At 37.7% G+C, this 22761-nt stretch overlaps 1 protein-coding gene across 1 annotated transcript in view; it reads right to left on the minus strand.

The window, feature by feature from the left end:
• Positions 1-22761, minus strand: part of FMN2 (formin 2) — a 383202-nt gene that overhangs the window by 291593 nt on the left and 68848 nt on the right. Inside the window, exon 3 of the mRNA XM_037739857.1 lies at positions 6626-6773. Within this exon, the coding sequence (XP_037595785.1) occupies positions 6626-6773 (148 nt within the window). The remainder of the gene's footprint in view (positions 1-6625; positions 6774-22761) is intronic.

Raw genomic sequence — 22761 nt, forward strand, 5'->3', positions numbered from 1 at the left:
TGTTGACCAGGATGGTCTCGATCTCTTGACCTCGTGATCCACCCGCCTCGGCCTCCCACAGTGCTGGGATTACAGGCGTGAGCCACCGCGCCCGGCCGATCAGACATTTTAAGGAAAAATGCCGCTATATAAAATTATGATTTAATGGCATATACCGGCTTGATTCAAATCCAGTCAATTTAACTGAAACAGAATTCATTAAACTTCATTTACGTAGCGTGACTTACGACTGGCTGCCTAATAAATGCAAGATGTTTTTAATTATCATATATCATTTATTTCCACAAATGAAGATGGGGTTCAACACTTACATTTTCCTAAATGAGACCAATTCCATGATCTGCTTGATTATTTAATAGTTTTGAGGATCTGCCTCTCATTGTCAACAAAATATAGCCACATCCAGGTTATAGTTAGCTCAGTAGAAAATGAAGGCCAATTTTATAAAATGTTATAAAAACTATATGTATGCATGTGTATAATATATTATCTATAATGTATAAATTCATTATATATTATCTATAATGTATAAATTCATTATATATATTATATAATCTATAAATTCATTATATTATGTAATCTATAAATTCATTATATATTATATATAATCTATAAATTCATTGTCTATATTATATGTAACATAAATTCATTATATATCATATAATTGATAATTATATATATTATATATAATTAAAATCATTATATATTATATATAATCTATAAATTCACTATATATGTTATATATAATCTATGAATTCATTATATTTATATAATTGATAATTCATTACATATAATATATAATTGATAAATTCATTATATATTATATATAATCTATAAATTCACTATATATATTATATATAATCTATAAATTCATTATATATGTATCAATTATATATAATTATTATATATAACATATAAATACATTATATATATTATACATTTACATGTTGAAAATAGTGAATTATCTTTGGGCAACAGAGTCAGTCTAGGCCAGTACATTTTATTCCTTGATTAAGTGAGAAGCTCAGAGAGATAGAACTCTATCAATTCTGCCTTGGTCCCTCATAGAATTTCTACATTATCTCAAGTGAACATATGTTAAAACATTTACACGAAACACAGAAATGGGCCAGGTATGGTGGCTCACGTCTGTAATTCCAGCACTTTGGGAGCCAAGGTAGGAGGATCACGTGAGCCCAGGAGTTCAGTACCAGCCTGAGCTACATGACCAAACCCCATCTCTACAAAACACTGTAAAAATTAGCTTGGTATGGTGACTCCCACCTGCAATCCCAGCACTTTGGGAGGCTCAGGTGGAAGGATCACTTGAGCTCGGGTGGTGAAGGCTACAGTGAGCCGAGATCATGCCACCACACACCAGCCTGGATGAGAGTTAAACCCTGTCTCAAAAAAAAAACCAAACAACAAATAAGTTGATGATACTGTAGTTACACTGCAAGGCATAGAATCTCTTCTCTTAGAAATCACTAGAGATACTTCTTTAGGATATTATTTGTGCTTCTCTGAGAGATTGTGTTTTCAATCTCACGGACACTGAGGAAAACATTCACATTCCCCTTTCTGCTTTGTACCTGAGGGCTACATTTCCAATTACCTTTAAAAATGTCAGATCCTTATGAGATACATTTCAGTGGGCTATCTTATCTCTGTTTCATTTTACTGTTCCATCTCTAATTCCTTTTAGTTTGCTCTATATTACTTTATGATCCTTTTGTACATTTTACATATTTATAAGCTGCTCAAATCTTTTTTTGGAAAAAAGGTGAATTACAATGTATTCGGTTGGTGGATAACAGCATTTTAAAGGATTTTTACATGAAAATATTCTGCCATGGTTCTTTATTTTTTCTTTTATTCCTTGCAGCAGGAAGTCATCTACCATGTTTCTACCAGATCCTCTTCCATATATTTTCTTTGAGGACTTTCTGTGCTTGATTGCCTTTCTAAAGTCAGTCGTCTGTTTCTGCTCAGCCATTAACATTTTCAAAGAAACGTAAGGGATTTGATTTTCCATAGATGCAACAACAATGGTCAAGTTCCTATTCACGTCTACACACCTTGCTCCTGCTCCTGCTTCTCCATGAATTTGAAAAGTCAAGTTAATTATTTCATGGATGTTGTTCAAATCTATTGAACGACCTTTGAAACTTGGTATTGAGCTCCTAAATTGGTCCATAAACTGTTTTAGCCCATACAAAACTCTCCCTCAAATCTTGGATTAATGTGCTCAGAAGATAGTTATTTAGATCTTTTCCAGCAAAAGATTTTCATCATTCACTCGAATATTTAAGTATGTACCGTGTGCCAGAAGGTCTTGAAATTCTAAAAGCCGATAGGGAAGACAGACACACACACACATACACACACACACACACACACACACACACACACGCATATAAACAGAAAAAAATTAGTCCATAACAAACGACAGAGATATGAACAGAATGTCCTGGGACTCCAGAAAAGAGCCCGTGAGTGGAAAACAGCCATGGATGGGTGGGTGAGTGCCTTGTACAGGCAAGGAAAAATGGAGGGAGGAGATAGAGAGAAAATGATAAATGGAAAGGATTTCTTTGCATCAATGTTTCTGCTTCCAACTTGTTTTGGTTTTTTATTTGTTTAATGCCACCAATATTTGAAGCACATTACTTCCTTTTGCCCCAGCCAGTCTTATCATTCAGGAGGTGTTCTGCAGACTTCAAAAGGACGATGCTAACACCTTAGGCCCATGTGTGGAGGCAATGCCACTGCATAGGGAGCCAGGATGAGAGCAAAGCACTGCCAGGAATCTGCAACTCACTGGTAAGAAAAAGCACCAAGACCTCGCCATGGCCTCAGCACTTCCAATTCATAAGTAGAAGGGTCAGTTCCTTCATCAATACATAAAGGTGGAAAAAAACATCCTTCACAGAAGAGATAATGAAAATGTTAAAGTGAGATACTCTTTATGCAGTTAAAGTGAGATACATGAAAAAGGCAGAAGACAGAGGACCACAAATCTGAATTAGCTGGATATGTGAATTAGGAAATCAATTTTAAGAGGTAGAAAAAAAGGCCAGGCACAGTGGCTCATGCCTGTAATCCCAGCACCTTGGGAGACCAAGGTGGGTAGATCACCTGAGGTCAGGAGTCCAAGAGCAGTTGGGCCAGCATGGGGAAACCCCATCTCTACAAACATACAGAAATTAGCTGGGTAAAGTGGCGGGTGCCTATAATTCCAGCTGCTTGGGAGGCTGAGGTAGGAGAATCAGCTGAACCCGGGAGGCTGTAGTTGCAGTGAACCCAGATCGTGCCATTGCACTCCAGCCTGGGTGACAGACTGAGACACTGTCTCAAACAAACAAACCAACAAAAACGAGCCACAAACAACAACAACAAACAAAACAAGCAAAAAACAAACCACACACACACACACACACACACACGCACACACACACACCAAACAAAAAAAACTTCTTCAATTTTCTAAGCTAGACCTGCAAGTCTTTCTTCTTCTTCAAAAAAAATGTCATTGAATTCTTTTACTTTGAATTAAAACAGGAAGGGGTCAGCCAGGCACAGTGGCTCATTCCTATAATCCCAGTACTTTGGGAGGCTGAGGTGGGTGAATCACTTGAGGTCAGGAGTTTGAGACCAGCCTAGCTAATGTAGTGAAACCACCTCTCTACTAAAAATACAAAAATTAGCCAGGCATGGTGGCGGGTGCCTGTAATCCCAGCTACTCAGGAGGCTGAGACAGGAGACTCACTTGAACCGGGGAGGCAGAGGTTGCAGTGAGCCAAAATTGTGCCACTACACTCCATCCTGGGTGACACAAAAAAAATTAAAAAGAAAGGGGTCACATGTTACATACAGTGGATTTAACCAAGATGTCACTACATAAGAATGTGCACCTACCAGTTAACTACAAATAGATCAATACTATTAACAATTATACTATCAAACTTTGTGATTGACGTAAAACATGCTATTGCAGGCAAAGTTACCCAATGATACTGACATTCCCACTCTTACAACTGACTGATTAGAAGAGATTGTGGTATGGTCCTGGGGAATGAGGCTATCTCATGGAAGTGTCTTTCCCAGTGAACGGCAGGGAGTCACAACAGAAAACATTTAGAAAGACACATTAGGTCACTCTCATGAAAAAAATACTATATGGCTGTTGGGGTTTATAATAGACCAACCAGAGAAAAATAAGTCACTATGTTAAATTCTTCTTACCTCCATCATCCTCTTCAAGAATGCATTTTTAAAAAGGAGACAAGTTATTTCGTTAAAAATCACTTCCTCTGGCATTTTGCAAGCTATCAAATCATGAAGCAAAAACCAGATGACAAACTTCCTGGTATCAGTTCTAACTATCATCTTTTACCAAACTAAAATTTAGATCATCACACTCAATTAACTTTGAGTCAAATGCTCCACCAGTATATATAACCAGCAATATAAAATGTTTCATACCATTTTGTAAAGTGCCCTAAAATTTAAGAATATCATATAAATGTTTCAGTTAGAAAAGTTGAGAATGATACATAGTAGGGAACAGAAAACATGAAAATATCAACCAATCAATGATGCAAAACACGGGATATAAATCACTGTTAAAAGGGCTCTCCGTGAAATCGATTAATTCTACTATATCTACCCCTGAGTATTTTGCATCAATAAATGTTATCATAAATAGTGTAGATAATGGGATCAATATTTTCAGTTGTGTGTTTTTCTTTAAAAACGAAAAGTACTTTTACTCCCTTGATTTTCAGGTGCTATCATGTTAGAGGTCTCTCTGAACATCTTTGCTTAGTGGAACTCTGCTTTGGCCTTTGGGAAACTGCTCTCTGTGTTATGATAAACTCAGCGTCCTACCTGGAACACCACCTCCTACACCCTATCCCCCATTTGTGTTCATTTCAGGGAGGACAGCCCACCTACTGAATACCAAGCAGTGTTTCAAAAGCACTGGACATTTGAAATGGGAGATTCAAAGTCAAGTGTGGGCCCCATTTCAGGGCCCTTGTGGAAAGAAAAAAGGTGTAAATACATCCCTCCAGAGACTGAGATAAAAATAGAAGGCAAGGCTCCCTTTGTAGAACTTTGGGTAGGGGACTGGAATAAAACCTTTTACATTCTTGGCCATTGTTGGCTTGAAAGGGACCTCATGACTAAGGCGATGACATGAAATAATGATAATTATAATAAATAATATTAAACACACTGAGCTAGGCACTGCAATCTACATTCTAATGCTTCACATAAATGCCTGTAATTCTCAGAACAGCGCTATGCAGTACATGCTATTCTCATCACCATTTTACAGATGAGAAAACAGTACAGTAGTTAGAAAGTCTGCCTAAAATTACAAAACTAATAAGTGGCAAAAACCCAAGCTCCATACTCTTAATTTATGATCTGCAACTATGTGTCAAAAATAAGTTTCTAATGACTATCTTCCTCTCTATGAGCTAATGAGGAAAAAAAAATCAAAATTCTTAACTCTAATATCTATGTTACCATTTAGGAAAACCTGCTGGAGGGGAAATCTATGAATACCAATGATGCTCTTCTATTTACTCCTCATTCAGGCTTCAGAAATCAATATTTATGCCTAGTTCATTCACCAAGAGGAAGTTGGGAATTTATTACAACAAAATGAAGAAAAGCCCAGGTGCTACGGCTCATGCTTATAATTCTAGTACTTTAGGAGACCGAGGTGAGCCCCAAAGTCTGGATCAGCCTCGGCAACATGGTGAGACTGTGGCTCCACAAAAAATTTGCCGGACGTGATGGTGCATGGCTGTGGTCCCAGCTACTTGGGAGGCTGAGTTGGGAGCATCGCTTGAGCCAGGGAAGCTGAGACTGTAATTAACCATTGCTCTAGTGCACTACAGAACAAGACCTTATCTCAAAAAAAAAAAAGAAGAACAAAAAACAAGGGAGAAAATAACCATATTCCATAAAGCATTATTACACAAATATCGTTCTCAATTCTGTATGACAAATATAAAATGTTTTCTTAAAATCAGGATTGCGGGTCATCATCCTGCTAAACTCCTCCAAATAAACCTGATGCTAATCTCATGCTATCTTGCCAGCCAGTAACACAAAACACTTTAAGATGACAAAAAGAGCAAAGAGAGAAAAGACTCAACAATAAATATTTTTAAAAGACTATATCTGAATGCCACGCAATTAAAAATAAAAGATTACTTAAAACTAAGATTTAGGCCAGGTGCGGTGGCTCATGCCTGTAATCCTAGCACTTTGGGAGGCTGAGGCGGGCAGAACACAAGGTCAGGAGTTCGAGAACAGCCTGGCCAATATAGTGAAACCCTGTCTCTACCAAAAATACAAAAAAATTTAGCTGAGTATGGTGGCGGGCACCTGTAATCCCAGCTACACGGAAGGCTGAGGTGGGAGAATCACTTGAACCCAGGAGGCGGAGGTTGCGGTGAGCCGAGATTGCACCATTACACTCCAGCCTGGTGACAGAGCGAGACTCTGTCTCAAAAACAAAACAAAACAAAACACAAAGATTTAATAAAACTTATATCTCTCCATCTTGCCTCTTGCAGTTATCTCTGAAGACAGAGGAAACAATTACCTGCTTCAGCATCCTTGAGCTCGTGTTCTTCATCTGGAGGTTTGGATGGTGGCCACATGGAAGGGACTCGCCTAGGAAACTGTCCTTCTGAATAATCCAACGAGTGTGTGGGTTGACTAACTGCAGCCCAGGTATAAAGTTGATCTTGCTATATTTAAAAATAAAAAATGTTGAAATGCTATTAATTCAGTTACAAAAACAGCCGTGACTAATATATTGCAAAATCATTTCTATGTAAATTACTTATCTACGTATACATATATGAAACATTAAAACAACATTTTATACTATTCAGTGTAGGTTCCTAAGATGCACATTTTTTTTTCACACAGTTTTTTTTATCCTTATAACCACATTTGCCTCCACTTCTTTTCTATAGTAAAGCCTATGCCTCTTTCTTTGGAGGGAGAGATGCTATCTAGACCTGCAGGAAATTATAAAATCAGACAATCCAGACACTCAATCAGAGAACTCCCTGAACTAGCATCTTTAATTCACTGGAATATGGTAACCCTTTTAAAATTGTTTATATACTTATGGGAATGTCAAAGGACAGGCTGTACTGAGCACCACAGGACGATAACAGCCTCCGTGCCTTCGACAACCAAAGACCCAGGAAACCAGCTTCTCTGGGGTCCAAGTTGGAAACTGTTTGGGAGAGAAACCATGAAAAAATAAATATAGCTGCCAAGAAAAAAAAATAAATTGGATAGGGATCTTCTGGCCAAGAAAGACCTTGCCAGCTCCAGAACAACAGAATCTGGACAGAATGAGAAAGCAGCTAGTACTATACCTAGGGCCAGGAGACAACCTGCAAATCTCACAAGGAAGGCTGCTCCATGGACTGTAAACACCTTGGAAAACTGCTCATTAGGATTTCAGAATAACAATGTGTTCAACCATTTTAGGAAGCATATGCTCAATATATGCATGCCCTATATTTGTGACATTTTTCTTAACTGGCTGTATTTCCCTAACACCTTTGATCAACATCAAGTACAGTAAAGGGAAGAACAGTATGGTAGAAGTGAAAAAGAAAAACAAAACAAAAACACCCACTAATTACTGGGTTGAGACTACAAAGTAAATGAGTTATCTGATGGATGTTGCTATTTCTGTATTGAACAAATTAAGAAATTCATAAAATAATCTCCAGCATGAATGGGAAGATAAAATGTATAGACCAGTTAGTTTAAGCTTTGCACTTAGGGACAGTCCTTGGCCCTGAGAATGCAGATTCCTGGGGTCAGCTAGGATTATATCAGAGACCACATTTCAGACCCGGCGAAGCATTTCAGCTATGCATATATCTTCCAGCTATCCCATCTTGACCAACACCAGAACCTGTGCTATTTAGCATACTGAATAGAAGAAATAGTTTTTCACTGGTGAAATTAGTGGCTTTAATTAACATAATGAATGTTAGGTATAAGCTGTCATTGGAGAATCTGAAGGAATTCAATGTAAGTAGATTGACTAAGATATCGGAGAACATCCTCATCCTTAAAAAGGCTAAAACTCAGGCAAGGGATGATGTCAAGGTGTGACACCGTGAGCGTGATACCTCCAACCACTAGTTTAGGAGGATATCTCCTTGCCTGCTGCCAACAGCCGAGCACAGAATCCTATTCCTTGGTATTTGTATCACATGGACCTTTCACACAAGGTGAGGTGAAGCAGCTACCAGAGTGGCAAGCTGGCCATGCTCTGACCCTCAGGTCGGCTTGTATAAGCTCTTGTGAAAACTAGTGCTGTATATTTAATAAATATTTACATGTTAGGCAGAACTTCATTTGAGATTTGCTTTCATTAAAACCCAGGAAATCCTTACCCCATAAACAGAAATTCAAAATGGAATAAAGACCAAAACATAAGACCTAAAACTACAAAAGTCTTAGACAAAAACATATAGGAAAAGCTTCACGACACTGTTTTTGGCAATGAGTTCTGGAATATAACAAAAGCACAAGCAACAAAAATGTAAAAACAAAAATCAATGAACTGAACTACATCATAATTTAAAACTTCTGTGCATCAGAGGATACAATCAGAGTGAAAAGGCAACCTACAGAATGGGAGGAAATATTTGCAAATCAAGTCTGATAAGGATTGAATATCCCGAATATAGAAAGAACTTCTACAAATCAACAACAAAAAACAAATAACCCGAGTTTAAAATGGGCAAAGGACTTGAATAGACATCGTTTCAAAGGAGATACACAAAATAGTCAACAAGCACATGAAAAGATGCTGATTATCACTAATCATTATGGAAATGCAAATAAAAATGTAATGAGATCACCTCACATCCATGAGGATGGCTATTATTTAAAAAACAAACAAACAAACAAAGAAACAACAAAGCACCAGCCTGGGAAACATGGCAAAACCTCTTCTCTACAGAAACATAAAAATTAGCCCGGTGTAGTGCTACACACCTGTAGTCCCAACTACTTCGGAGGCTGACATGGGAGGATCACTTGAGCCCCAGAAGTCGAGGCTGCAGTGAGCCATGATCATGCCACTACACTCCAGCCCAGCAACAGAGCAAGACCCTATCAAAAACAACAACAACAAGATAGAACAGAAATGCTGGCAAGGATGTGGAGAAATTGAAAGCATTGTGCACTACTAGTGATACTGTAAAATGATACTGTTCCTATGGAAAACATATGGCAGTTCCTCAAAAAATTAAAAATAGAATTACCTTATGATCCAACAATTATACTTCTGGATATATATGCAACAGAATTAAAAATAGGATCTCAAAGAAATATTTGTACACCTATGCTCAGAACAGCATTGTTCACAATAGCCACAAGGTAAAAGCAACCCAAGTATCCATTCATGAACGAACAGATAAACAAAATGTGATACATATACAAAATGGGGAATTATTTAGCCTTCAAATAGGAGGAAATTCTGATACATGCTACAGCATGAATGAACCTGGAGGACATTTGGCTAAACGAAATAACCCTGCTACAAACAGACAAATAGGGTATGATTCTACCCATATGAGATACGTAGCATTGTCAAATTCATATTGTCAGAAAGTAAAATGGTGGTTGCCAGGGGCTGGGGGAAGGGGGGATGGGGAGTTACTGCAATGTAATGGGTACAGAGTTTCAGTTTTGCAAGATGAAAAAGTTCTGGAGATTGCACAACAATGTGAATATACTTAACAATACTGAATCATAAAATGGTTAAGGTGATAAATCAATGTTCTGTGTATTTTCTCACAGTTAAAAATGTTTTAATAATTAAAAAAAAAAACAGTAAATTGCAAGGCTGTTGGGAATAGCTAAGATTCACTTATTCAAGAGAAGCATATGATTAAATTAACAGGTCAGTTCTTAACAGGTAACATGGATACTGTTATGGCTTAAGAAAAGAACTGCAATGTAGCCAGGCATGTGGCTCACGCCTATAATCCCAGCACTTTGGGAGGTTGACTCAGGTAAACTGCTTGGGCCCAGGAGTTCAAGACCAGCCTGGGCAACATGGTAAGATTCCCACCTCTACAGAGTATTTTAAAATTGTACAAAAAATTAGCCAGGGATGGTGGCATACACCTTTAGTCCTAGCTACTTGGGAGGCTGAGATGAGAAGATCACTTGAGCCTGGGAGGTGGAGGCTGCAGTGAGAAAAATTTCTGAAATATAATACCCTCTCCAGTCTACCCTTCCCCACCCTCCAGTTAATGGTGATGATACCCATTTTAGCTACAGTTAGCTACAGTTATTCTACACAGCCCCAGAAAATAACTTCTCTTAAATCTTTGCAGCCACTGCCCTCCTAATATCTCCCAGAGTAGCAGAACCAAATCGGCCACAACAGCATGCCTCTAAGCCTGAGCTTTGGTTCCTCGTGTGTAACATATGTTACATGTAGCATGTTTTAGAAAAATGCTTGGCACCCCCAGCTCCTCTGGGGGTTGGTGGAGAGAAGCAGGGCTGGAGTGACTGAGAGACTCCAGACCTGGCGTCATGATCAACCACCAAAAGACTTTGCCTAGAGAGCCATCATCCTACCAACAGCCTCAGAAATAATTTGTTCCAAATCAAAGAGGAAGCACCAACAACCAAGGGGATAAACTATCTCAATTTGAGTTTCATCCTTCACCAAAACACAAAGCATGCTAAAGCACTCTGTAAAACCTCATATAAACAACACAATATCCGGTCAGTCCCTCGGTCTTTGAACCACACCTCGGAACTGTAATGCATTACAGGGCTGTAATGGTAATCTCAAAACCTCTCATTCATCACACAGCTCCACTAGCAGAAAACAGGCAAAACAAATTTATTTCATGTCTCCTCTACGTCTGCAGAATCAAATCCAAACTCTTCAACTTAAATATCATTTCAACGTTCCTATATACCTACCAAGTACCTTCCTAAATTCATCTCTCATTTCCTAAACCAAGCTTCACGCCACTAGAATGCCCTCTCCAGCTCTACGCACTCAGGGAGTCTAATCAATCACTTAAAAAAATCTAGTGGAAGTCCCACTTCACCTGAATCAGATCCACCTCACCTGAAAGGCCACTCCTGAATCAGACAGCTGACTTAACACACCTACCACCCCATATTTTGACACTCAATGGTGTACTATCCAAAATGGTGGCTTGCCACCCACTCCTGAGTGTATATCACGTTTCGCGAATTGACGGAAAACTCCTTTAGGATGAGAAGGGTGTTCATGGGTCTTGCAAATCTCCCCTAGCTCTGGACAGTGCTATGATGACTACATAAAAGCCACTTGAGACTGGGTGTGGTGGCTCACACCTGTAATCCCACCACTTTGGGAGGTGGAGGCAGGTGGATCACCTGAGATTGGGAGTTCGAGAGCAGCCTGGCCAATGTGGTGAAACCCCATCTCTACTAAAAATACAAATATTAGTTGGGTGTGGTGGCGTGCGCTTGTAATCCCAGTTACTCGGGAAGCTGAGGCAGGAGAATTGTTTGAATCTGGGATCGGCAGAGCAAGGATCTATCTCCAAAAAGAAAATAACGCACTTGATGCCTACTGAATTAACACATTTATCAAGTAGAAGTAAATAAAAGAGATGGCTGGTCAACACAGGCAGAGGCTGTGGCTGCTAATCTCATTTTCTTCATTTGTTTACCAAGGTACTAAAAGGAAACTCTGTGGGTAGCATATGAAAAATGAGGGTATTAATGATCTGTTATATCTAAACCTACTGGTAATTAACTATTTAAAGAAAAAACAGAGTAGATAAAAGTCCTAGGATATATTCATTGCTCCACCCTCAGCAAATCTCATCACTTTGTGGAGCCTGGATATTCTCATCAGTAAATCAGGAAAAATGTGTCCCTTGTCTTTTTCAGGGAGGTTGTATGAAGCAAGAGTAAATGATATGTGAAAAGAACTATGAAAATTACACAGTGATATTCAAATGTAATGTGCCATGAATACTATTTGACTTTTTAAAATCTATGTTTGATTAGAATAGTAACACTTTTTTTCTTTAAAAAAATCCTTTTTCAAGAAATTGAAAATCATTATCTCACGTACGCATCAACATCTCTACATAACCAACACGAAATCTTTCTGTGCTTTAAGTGTGACTATAAGTAGTTGAGCAAATTGAGTTTTCTTGGCATTTGTGCTGTTTGTCAACAGATTTTGCATTCAATTAACAGTTTTCCTGTGGCATTTCCTCAACCATCCATAAACATCTTTGTGTGTGTTTGCGTGTGTATGTGTGTCTGTGTGTGTGTAACATTTTATTTATTTTCCCAAATAGAATATATTATTTTCTAGCTACCAGTTACTAATATCCTATATTCCCTTGTTTTCTCAGGATTGTTAAGTATTAATAATCAACATCCTGTGAGTATTAAGAAACTTCAAGGTCAAGATGGATAAGAATTGCTTAACAGAGCAAATCAGTTTTATTTCTGGGTTAAGGCAGGAATGAGTTTTAATGGCCCCACTCCACATCCTTAAATTCTTAAGGTCTGTTTTGGCTTTTGCGGAACGAAATTATGTCTTCCCGTTAAAGAAAACAAATACAAGCTTTCTACCATAGGCATATGAGAAGCTTTAAAATCACAACCTAAAAGTGGCATAAGCAGGCTAAAAGTCTGCTAGCTTAAGAAAAAGAAAAGTTACTTTTAGCAGCTGTTTCCCCTTCTTTTCAGTAGGTTATAAATAGTAATGCCTAAAATAACTCAGAGCTATGATCCACAAATAATTTATTGTAGTGTGTGCACTAGAAAATAACAATGCTCAAAGTTAGGCATTCTAAGAGTGCTTCATTGAGACTTACAGGTAAGATGAGGATTTGGTTCCCACCTTAAAATCTTTCAGATCAGCATTTTTCTGGTTCTTCCATATGCAAGAAAATTTCACTGTCCAACAGTGTGTCTATTAATGCAGAACCTAGATTATTACTGGCTGAGAGGCATTGCTGCTATTCCCATTCTATGATTGGCTTATCTGTGAATAGAGATAGGATGTCCATCTGTGTGAGAATTAATCTGGGTTTAGGTTCCTCTCTTATTAAGAAACTATCAGCACTGCCACAGCTCAATTGTCTATCAAGGCCGGTAGACCCATATTTAAGTAGGAAAATACGGTAACGATATTCCAGATATTCCAGGAAGTACAATCTCCCACCTGATATCAAAATTTGCAGGAAGGGGGAAAAAAACATTGAAAAATAAAAATTGCCTTGAAGTATGAAGCTCATTGATTTCTTTATAACCACTCTAAAATCTATCCTGGTCAGTCATGGTGGCTCACGCTTATAATTCCAGCACTTTGGAAGGCTGAGGCAGGAGGATTACTTGACCCCAGGAGCTGGAGACCAGCGAGGGAAAGATAGCAACACCCTATCTCTACAGAAAAAAAATTTTTAGATGAAAGAATTTAGTCAAGTGTGGTGGCCCACTGCTGTGGTCTCAGCTACTGGAGGCTGAGGTGAAAGCATTGCATGAGTCTGGGGGTTTGAGGCTGCAGTGACCTGTGATCGCACCACTGTACTCCATCCTGGGCGACACGGTGAAATCCTGTCACCAAAACAAAACAAAATCAAATCAAATCAAACCTCACCCTAGATTGTGTAGATAGATCTATCTCAGGCCAGCAGAGGGCTCTAAACCTTGTCCTACGAACCTCAAAAAGAATTGCCTCAACCGAACTGTGTGATCTCTGAGACAAGACTGCCAAGTCCACAGAAGACTGCTTAAAATGCCCATCCCGTCACACAATATTTTGTGTAGGAGGGCTCTGAAGACACATTTATTCCTGATCTTAGAAGTTCACAACTCTGTCTAAAGAACTAAATAGTGGGATGGCATTTTGAGTTTGTGGTTTTGTTTTTTGAGACAGAGTCTGACTTTGTTGCCAGACTGGAGTGTAGTGGCTCAAGGCTGGCTCACTGCAACCTCTGCATCCTGGGTTCAAGTGATTCTCCGGCCTCAGCCCCCCTGAGAACCTGGGATTACAGGTTCATGCCACCACACCCAGCTAATCTTTGTATTTTTAGTAAAGATGAGGTTTCACCATGTTGGCCAGGATAGTCTCCATCTCTTGACCTTGTGATCTGCCCACCTCGCCTCCCAAAGTGCTGGGATTACAGATGTGAGCCACCTAGGGTGGTCGTGTGTGTGTGTGTGTGTGTGTGTGTGTGTGTTTAATCTCAGGGACAATATAAATTGTGTTGATCAGATGTGCTTTTCATTTTGGCTATTAAAAAACAGTGAAATTCGTATGTGGCCCACCTGCCACGTTTAGAGATTCTGGAACGTATGTTTCTGATCAGTATCATTCCTGGTTCCACTTCAGTATTATCTTGTCTTTTCATCTTTGATCTTGTCACTAAAATTATGTCATTTCTTCCTAATCATTGTAAATACTTTTTGGACTAGGTAGCAATAAACACATTATTACTATTAGGGAAATAACAAAAAGGTGTTATTTATTTAATTACCTAAAGAGATGGCATCTCATTCTCTGGCCCAGGATGAAGTGCAGTGGCATGATCACAGGTCACTGCAGCCTTCAATTCCTGAGTTCAAGCAATCCCCCCACCTCAGCCACCCAAGTAGCTGGGACTATAGGTGAGTTCTATGATGCCTGGCTAGTTTTTCTGGTTTTTGTAGACATGGAGTCTTGCTGTGTTGCCCAGGCTGATCTCAAACTCTTGGGCTCAAGCAATCCTCTCACCTCAGCCTCCCAAAGTGTTGGTATTACAGGCAAGAGACACTATGCCCAGCTGTGATGTCCATTTATTTGCCTATTTGAACTCATTTGAGCCATTTATAATATGACTGACCAGCTGGATTAAAAGTAGATCTACTGACAGTAGTCAGAATTGAATTAACAATATCTGGGTTTGTGTTTATCATTTAATTATTAAAAAATAATAGCATAACCCTATATAATTGTTTTGATTCCAAGAAAAACAATAATCAGTACCATATACAACCACATCCACTGTGTATAATTTCTAAATTTTCTTTTCTTTTTTTGAGACGGAGTCTCACTCTGTCACCCAGGCTTGAGTAGAGTGGCACAATCTTGGCTCATTCAAGTACAGTGGCACAATCTTGGCTCTTCTGCCTCAGCTTCCTGAGTAGCTGGGATTACAAAAGTGTGCCACCATGCCCAGCTAATTTCTTTATTTATAGTAGAGACGGGATTTTACTATGTTAGCCAGGCTGGTCTCGAACTCCTGACATAAAGCAATCCACTCGCCTCAGTCTCCCAAAGTGCTGGGATTACAGGTGTGAGTCACCATGCCCAGCCTATTTTCTAAATTTTCTTTGAATGTTTTATGTAGCTGTAATCATAGTGCACATGCTTTTATAAATAATACAGGGTTTTAAAATAATTTTGTCATCTTCACACTCATACTTTCTATTTTTGCCACAATCTTCACACGGTTAACACTATAACATCACCCTTCAAATAGCTCTCTGTGGATCACATAAATGGGATTGCCTAAAGCGTCTATAGCTCACTTTTAAAGAAAAGGATTTATTTAAAATTGGAAATGTATATCATGACACATGATGCAGAAAGAATAAAATAATATCAAAAGATTAAACCCCAGGATGAACGGATATCTCTGAAATGTTTACAAATAGGTCATGCACTGCAACCTCTGCCTCCCAACTTGGATTGAGTCTCCTGCCTCAGCCTCCTAAGTAGTAAGATTACAGGCATGAGCCACCACAGCCGGCTAACTTCTGGATTTTCAGTAGAGATGGGGTTTCATCATGTTGGCCAGGCTGATCTTGAATTCCTGACCTCAGGTGATCTGCCTGCCTCAGCCTCCCAAGCTGCTGGGATTACAGGCGTGAGCCACCACGCCCAGCCAACCTACCCCTTTTGAACCAACAATTCCACTCACAGAAGTCTTTTCTAAGGGGAAAATATATCGTAGTATGCAAAAAATTTATGTACTAGAATATATTTATTTCAATCTTACATTTTTTAAAAAGAAAAAAAGTAGAATTTCCAAAAATAGCTGTAATAATAAAAAATTTTCCTATGTACACATAGTGGGACAATCAAGAATCATTAAAATCACATCTTATTGAATGCCAGGTAAAATACATTTATGGTATGTTGCCAAGTTGAAGTATCTGGCTGTAAATTGCACATTGTAAAAATAATACATGAGGCCAGGTGCAGTGGCTCACAACTGTAATCCCAGCACTTTGGGAGGTTGAGGCAGGTGGATCACCTGAGGTCAGGAGTTGAAGACCAGCCTGGTCAACATGATGAAATCCCGTCTCTAATATAAATACAAAAATTAGCTGGGCATGGTGTCTGGTGCCTGTAATCCCAGTTACTCTAGAGGCTCAGGCAGGAGAATCGCTTGAACCCAGGAGGTGGAGGTTTCAGTGAGCCTAGATCATGCCATTGCACTCCAGCCTGGGCAATAAGAATGAAACTCAGTCTCAAGAAAAAAATAATAATAATAATACATGAGCTATATATATATATATATATATATATATATATATATATATATAATCTCTCAAAGGGAAGAGGAAAGGAAATATTAATTAAGAAAAAATTAGCAAGCCAGGATTCAGGGGAGAACACAGACCTAGGGAGTGGAGGCTGGCTCATGTGGGTCCTTTTGCCCCCACCCCTCAACACTCCACAGGATTCCTGTGAGAGCTTGTGGGCACATTATCAGGGGAAAGGGATTGGAAGACCATGACCTCTAAGGGAGACTTGTCCTACTAACACTTCTCATTGTGGATTAGGATCTAAAATTTCATCACACTGGTAACAAAGATAAATCAGAAGTAGGCAGGTTGAACATTTTTAAGGCTAAAATTCAACTTCAAATCATCTAAATCTTTGAACATACCTCAAGATGATCTTCGAATAGTAGTGCCCCAGGTCCCTGGCAAAAGCAAACATAAATCCTATCTGGGAAAAGATGAGATCAAACTAAGCAACTTCACAGCATAAAATTAGAAAACAAAACAAAACAAAACAAAACAAAAAATACTAGAATGGAGACATAAAAAATAAACAAAAATCAATAGAAAAACAGACAATAGAAAAAGACATATAGGGATCCACATTATTATAGATACACATTTTAAAATAGCTATGTTAAATCTCTCCAAGAAGATAAAAGACAAAATAGAGAACTTCAGCAAGGAGTGGTGGCTCACGCAGGTAATGCCAGCACTTTTGGGAAGTCAAGTTGGGAGGATTGCTTCAGTCTAGCAGTTTAAGACCAGCCTACATAGCATAGAGAGACTCTGTCTCTACAAAAAAATTTAAAAATTAGCCAGGTGTGGCGGTCCACACCTGCAGTCCCAGCTACTCGGGAGCTTGAGGCTAGAGGATCACTTGAGGCAGGAGGTCGAGGCTGCAGTGAGCTGTGTCTGCACCACGGCACTTCAGCCTGGGCAACAAAATGAGACACTGATTTAAATTTTAAAAAAGAAAAATAGAATGCCAATGGATAACTAGAAATAATTTTAAAAACTGAGCAATTCTAGAACAGATAAGTAGCCAAAATTAAAACCTCAACAGATCTACTTAATGGTAGATTAGAAGGAGCTGAATAAAAAATTAGTGCATTCAAAGAGGGATAAAAAGAAACAAACCAGAATGAAGAAATAGAGTCAAAGGACTGGAAATACTGCAGAGAAAATAAGAAGATAAAAGATACAGTGAAAAACTCTAACCTATGTATAAGTGGAGTCCAGAAAAAAGATATCATAAAGAGAATGACATAGAAGCACTATCTACAGAGAGATCATGGGTGAAAATGTTGTAAAATGAAAGAAAGTATCAAACTACCACTGATTTCAAAGCCCTACAAAACCTATAAATGAGTCAATACAGTAAAACTGCTATTAAAAAATCAACTAAAAATAACATCTTAAAAGCAGCCACAAATAGATTACCTTCAAAGAATTAATAAATAGATTATTTTCGTAAAGAAGTCAGTGTCACTGAAAGCTAAAAGATAGTGGAATGATCATTTTTAAACTGGCTACTAGAATTCTACACCTTGTAAAAAGATTTGTCAAGAAGAAAATGAAATAAATCTATTTTGAGACCAAAAACACTAAAGAATTTGTCACCTAGGAGGCTTGCACTAAAGGAAATACAAAAAGATGTTCCTTAGGCTGACAGAAAATAATCCCAAATAGATTCCTGAAGATGCAGGCAGAAAGAGCAAAGAAAAAAGATTAAATACTAACCATATAAACAGTATTAATGTCTTGTGGAGATAATATAGAAAGAATTAAAATAACATGTAACTTGGAAGTCAAATTTATTAAGTTAAGGAATCTCAAGGTTGCTTAATGTGTCTGGAAACAGGTCTTAAGGTTGCCCTAATTTGTCAGGAAACAGGTGAAAGTACCAAAAAAAAGGCGGGGGAGGAGACGGCAAAAATGTATGTGATTTTACAAGATAAGCCTAGGTGCAGTGGCTCAGGCCTGTAATCTGAGCACTTTAGGAGGCCAAGGCAGAAAGACTGCTTGAGCCCAGGAGTTCAAGACCAGCCTGAACAAGATAGTAAAATATCACCTTTAAAAAAATTATTAGGAATTTTAAAATAAACACAAAAATTATCTTGGCATGGTGATGCACCCCTGTAGTGTAGTCCTTGCTATTGGGAGGGTGAGGTGGGAGGATGGCTTGAGCCCAGGAGTTCTAGATGCCACCACACCCCACCCTGGGTGACAGAGAGAGACCCTGTCTCAACAGTAATAATAATAATAATAATAATAAAAGACAGTTGGTGAAATTATAGCTTTCAACTTACCAGAGGGAAAATTAAATAGTAAAGAGTAACTGATAAATCCAAAAGACACAAAAGGAAAAGGACTATAGAACAGATGAGACAAATAGAAAATATATAATAAAACAGTACTTTAAATTCAAGCATTTAAACAATTGTATTAAATGTAAATGGACTTAGTTATACATCAGAAAAAAATAAAAGACCGTCAGGATAAAAAATGCACTCCAAACCTATGCTCCTTACTGAAAATACAAATAAAAGTATAAAAATGATTAAGATTACAGAAAATAAAAGATATAACATGTAAATTTTAAACTAAAGAAAGCAAGTATAGCTGTACTAATAACAGACAATGATTTACAGCAAACAGCATCATAAGAAACAAAGTGGAAGTCTTCTATTGATAAAAATGTAATTCATAAAGAAAATAAATAATTCTAAATATGTGTGCTTCAAATACCATGGCTTCAAAGCACATATAGCAAAACTTGACAGAGCTATAAGAAAAAAAGACCTGTCCACAAACATCGTGGAAATAACTTTCTCAATAGCTGCTAGAATGAAAAGAGAAAAGGAAGGATATGGAAGATCTGAACAACATAATCGGTAATTTACCTAACGGACTTGAAGTAGAACATTTAACCTAAAACATTCTTTTCAGGCATACACAGCACATTGATAAAAACTGATCACATCTTGGGCTATAAGTAAATCCCAATAAATGGCAACATACAGAAATGATGAAGAGTATGTTTTCTTAACATAATGCAATTAAATTAGAAATCAATAATAAAAGAAGATAAAACAAGTCTCTATGTTTAGAAATTAAACAATACACTTCTAAATCATACATTATTCAAAAAAGACAGAGTCAAAATTTTAAAACATTTTAAAAATGAAGGATAATAAAAATATTTGCCATAATTATTGGGATACATTTAATCATGTTTAGAGAGAAATCTGTAGGTTTAAATGCATACATTAAAAAGATAAAAAGCTACAAAAATCAGTATGTTAAGGATGGATGCAGCAGTTCACACCTGTAATCCCAGCACTTTGGGAGGCTGAGATGGGTGGATCACCTGAGGTCGGGAGTTCAAGACCAGTCTGGCCAACATGGCAAAACCCCATCTCTACCAGAAGTACAAAAATTAGCCGGGCATGGTGGCAAGCACCAGTAATCCCAGCTACTCAGGAGGCTGAGGCAGGAGAATCGCTTGAACCCAGGAGGCGGAGGTTGCAATGAGCTGAGATGGTGCCACTCCACACTCCAGCCTGGGCAACAAGAGCGAGACTTCATCTAAAAAAATGAAAAAAAAGATCAATATGTTAAATATCCATCTCAAGATTTTAGGAGAGAAAAAAATCCAGCAATTTAGTCCAAAGAAGGGAGAAAGAAGGAAACAGACGTAAGTGTTAATAAATAGCCTCCAAAGAAGCCTCCTGAAAAAGCTAATAAAATTAAAAACCTCTGACAAGTATAATCAAGTAGAGATGCAAATATCTACCTTCAGAAATGAAAAAGGAAACACGACACTGATCCTGCAGACTTTAGAGTAGTAAGATATTAGAATTACTTTACAGCACAATTTAAAAATGTTAGATAAAACATAATTTTTAGGAAAAGTATGTAATTTACCAAACTCAACAAACAAAATAGAAAATGTGAAGAGTTCCATAACTAGCTTTGCTTTCTTTTTATTCTTGAGACAGAGTCTTGCTCTGTCGCCCAGGCTGGAGTGCAGTGGTGTGATCTCAGCTCACTGCAACCTCCGCCTCCCAGGTTCAGGTGATTGTCCTGCCTCAGCCTCCTGAATAGCTGGGATTACAGGCATGTGCCACCACACCCAGCTAATTTTTTTGTATTTTTAGTAGAGACGGGGTTTCACCATGTTGGTCAGGCTGGTCTCAAACTCCTGACCTTGAATCGCCCACCTCGGCCTCCCAAAATGCTGGGATTACAGGTGTGCGCCATCACACCCAGCCCAATTACTTTCAATAGACTCCAAATTATCAGTCTTTTCCTCTATAGCCAGGGCATTGTCCTGTTTAAGAAGTTTTTACCTATTCCACAAGCAACAAGATACCTCCTATGTTATCTTCCAGAAGGTTTGTTATTTTGTGTTTCACATTAACATTTATAATCATCCTAGAAAGGAGTTTTGCGTTTGTAAGATGGATATCAAACTTTTATTATATTTTTCAGATTAGCCCATTGATCCCTTCCCATTTACTTAAAAGGCTGTATTAAGCTGCTTTTCAGTGCCACCTTTGTCATTCATCAACTGTCTATACACATGAGAGCCTGTTAGATGGCTCTATTCTATTGCATGTTTGTGTGTCCTTATACAAATACTAGAATGCTTAATTACTGTTGCATTATAATAAGTCTTGATACCTGGAATAGTACCTCTGTCCACTTTGATTTTTTTTTAAGATCCTCTTCCTTATTCTAGGCCCTTCCAACATATAGTTTAGAGGCAGTTTGTCACATCCCACTAAAGCACAGATACACGCATTCACACACCCCCTTGAGATAGTGGTTAGAATTACATCTAATCTATTCGTGTGGAGAGAAGTGAAATAACAGACTTCGAAACCATGAACATAATAAATCTGCTGATATATTTGTCATTTCTGATTTTTCTCACTGAAGTTTAATAGGCTTCTGCATACAGGCCATGCACATTTTTGTTCAGCGTTGTCTTAGATTACTTGATGTTCTTAATGCTGTCTTAAACATATTAAGTATCTTTAAAATTTATGTTTGCTGATAGAGAAATGACATTGGTTTTACATACTGATTTTGTGTTCAGTAATTAGGTAAATTTTATTATTAATTATTAATCTGTAAATGTATTTGAAATTTTTATGTATACAATCACATCATCATAAATAATGGCAGTTTCATTTCTTCTCTAATTTCTTATTTATCTTCTGGACCATATAGGAATAAACTGTTCAATAGAAGACAGAGTGGTAATAGTGGCATTGTTTTCTCATTCCTAAACTTAAAAGAACAAACCTTCAATATTTCACCATCTAATGGTATTTGTTGTAGGTTTCTTATAATTGTCCTTTATCAAAGTAAGCAAGTTTTCTACTCCTAAGTTTCCTAAGAGTTTCTGTCATGAATGGTGATACAGTTTATCAAATACTTTTCTGATAATCTCTAGTGAGAGTTATTATATACATACACATATATACATATAATGTATATAATGAAAATTATATGGCTTTTAGATATTAGCTGACCTTACTAACCTGGTTTTTATATGTCCTTTGGCTTTCAAATGTTAAACCAGCCTTGCCTTCCTTTATATACATTGCTGGATTAAATTTGCAAATTTTTTTTTTTTAATTTATATTTATCAGGGATAGTAGCTATAGTTTTCTAATGATTGTATCTGGTTCTACTATCAGGGAAATTTTGGTCTCATAAAATAAGTTGGGCAATGTTTATTCCTCCTCTGTCTTCTGAAACAGTTTATATTTTCTAAGACTGGTTTTATTTCTTCTTTAAATGGTAGAATTCACCAGTGAAACTACCTGAACCCAGAGGTTTTGTTAAGAATCTTATTTTATTAATAACAAAAAACATTCTAAGGTGAGGAACAAACTGAAGACCAGACCCAAAGAATATGTGTGTGTGTGTGTGTGTCTGTGTGTGTATACACATGTATGCAAATAATTCCTATGTTCCAAGAGGGCTTGAAAATATAAGCACTCAAGGGAGAGCAAAAACAGTCATACCACCATGACTTGGGCTTTTTAAAACAAATTTTCAAACCCTGCCAGTGATTATGCATTATTTGTAATTAGAATCTAAAGCCATAAATGGCAGTCAGGGCTGTCTCTCCACAAATAG

The sequence above is a fragment of the Cebus imitator genome, unplaced genomic scaffold, assembly GCF_001604975.1.
Source record: "Cebus imitator isolate Cc_AM_T3 unplaced genomic scaffold, Cebus_imitator-1.0 Scaffold75, whole genome shotgun sequence".
NCBI classification, from domain to species: Eukaryota; Metazoa; Chordata; class Mammalia; order Primates; family Cebidae; genus Cebus; species Cebus imitator.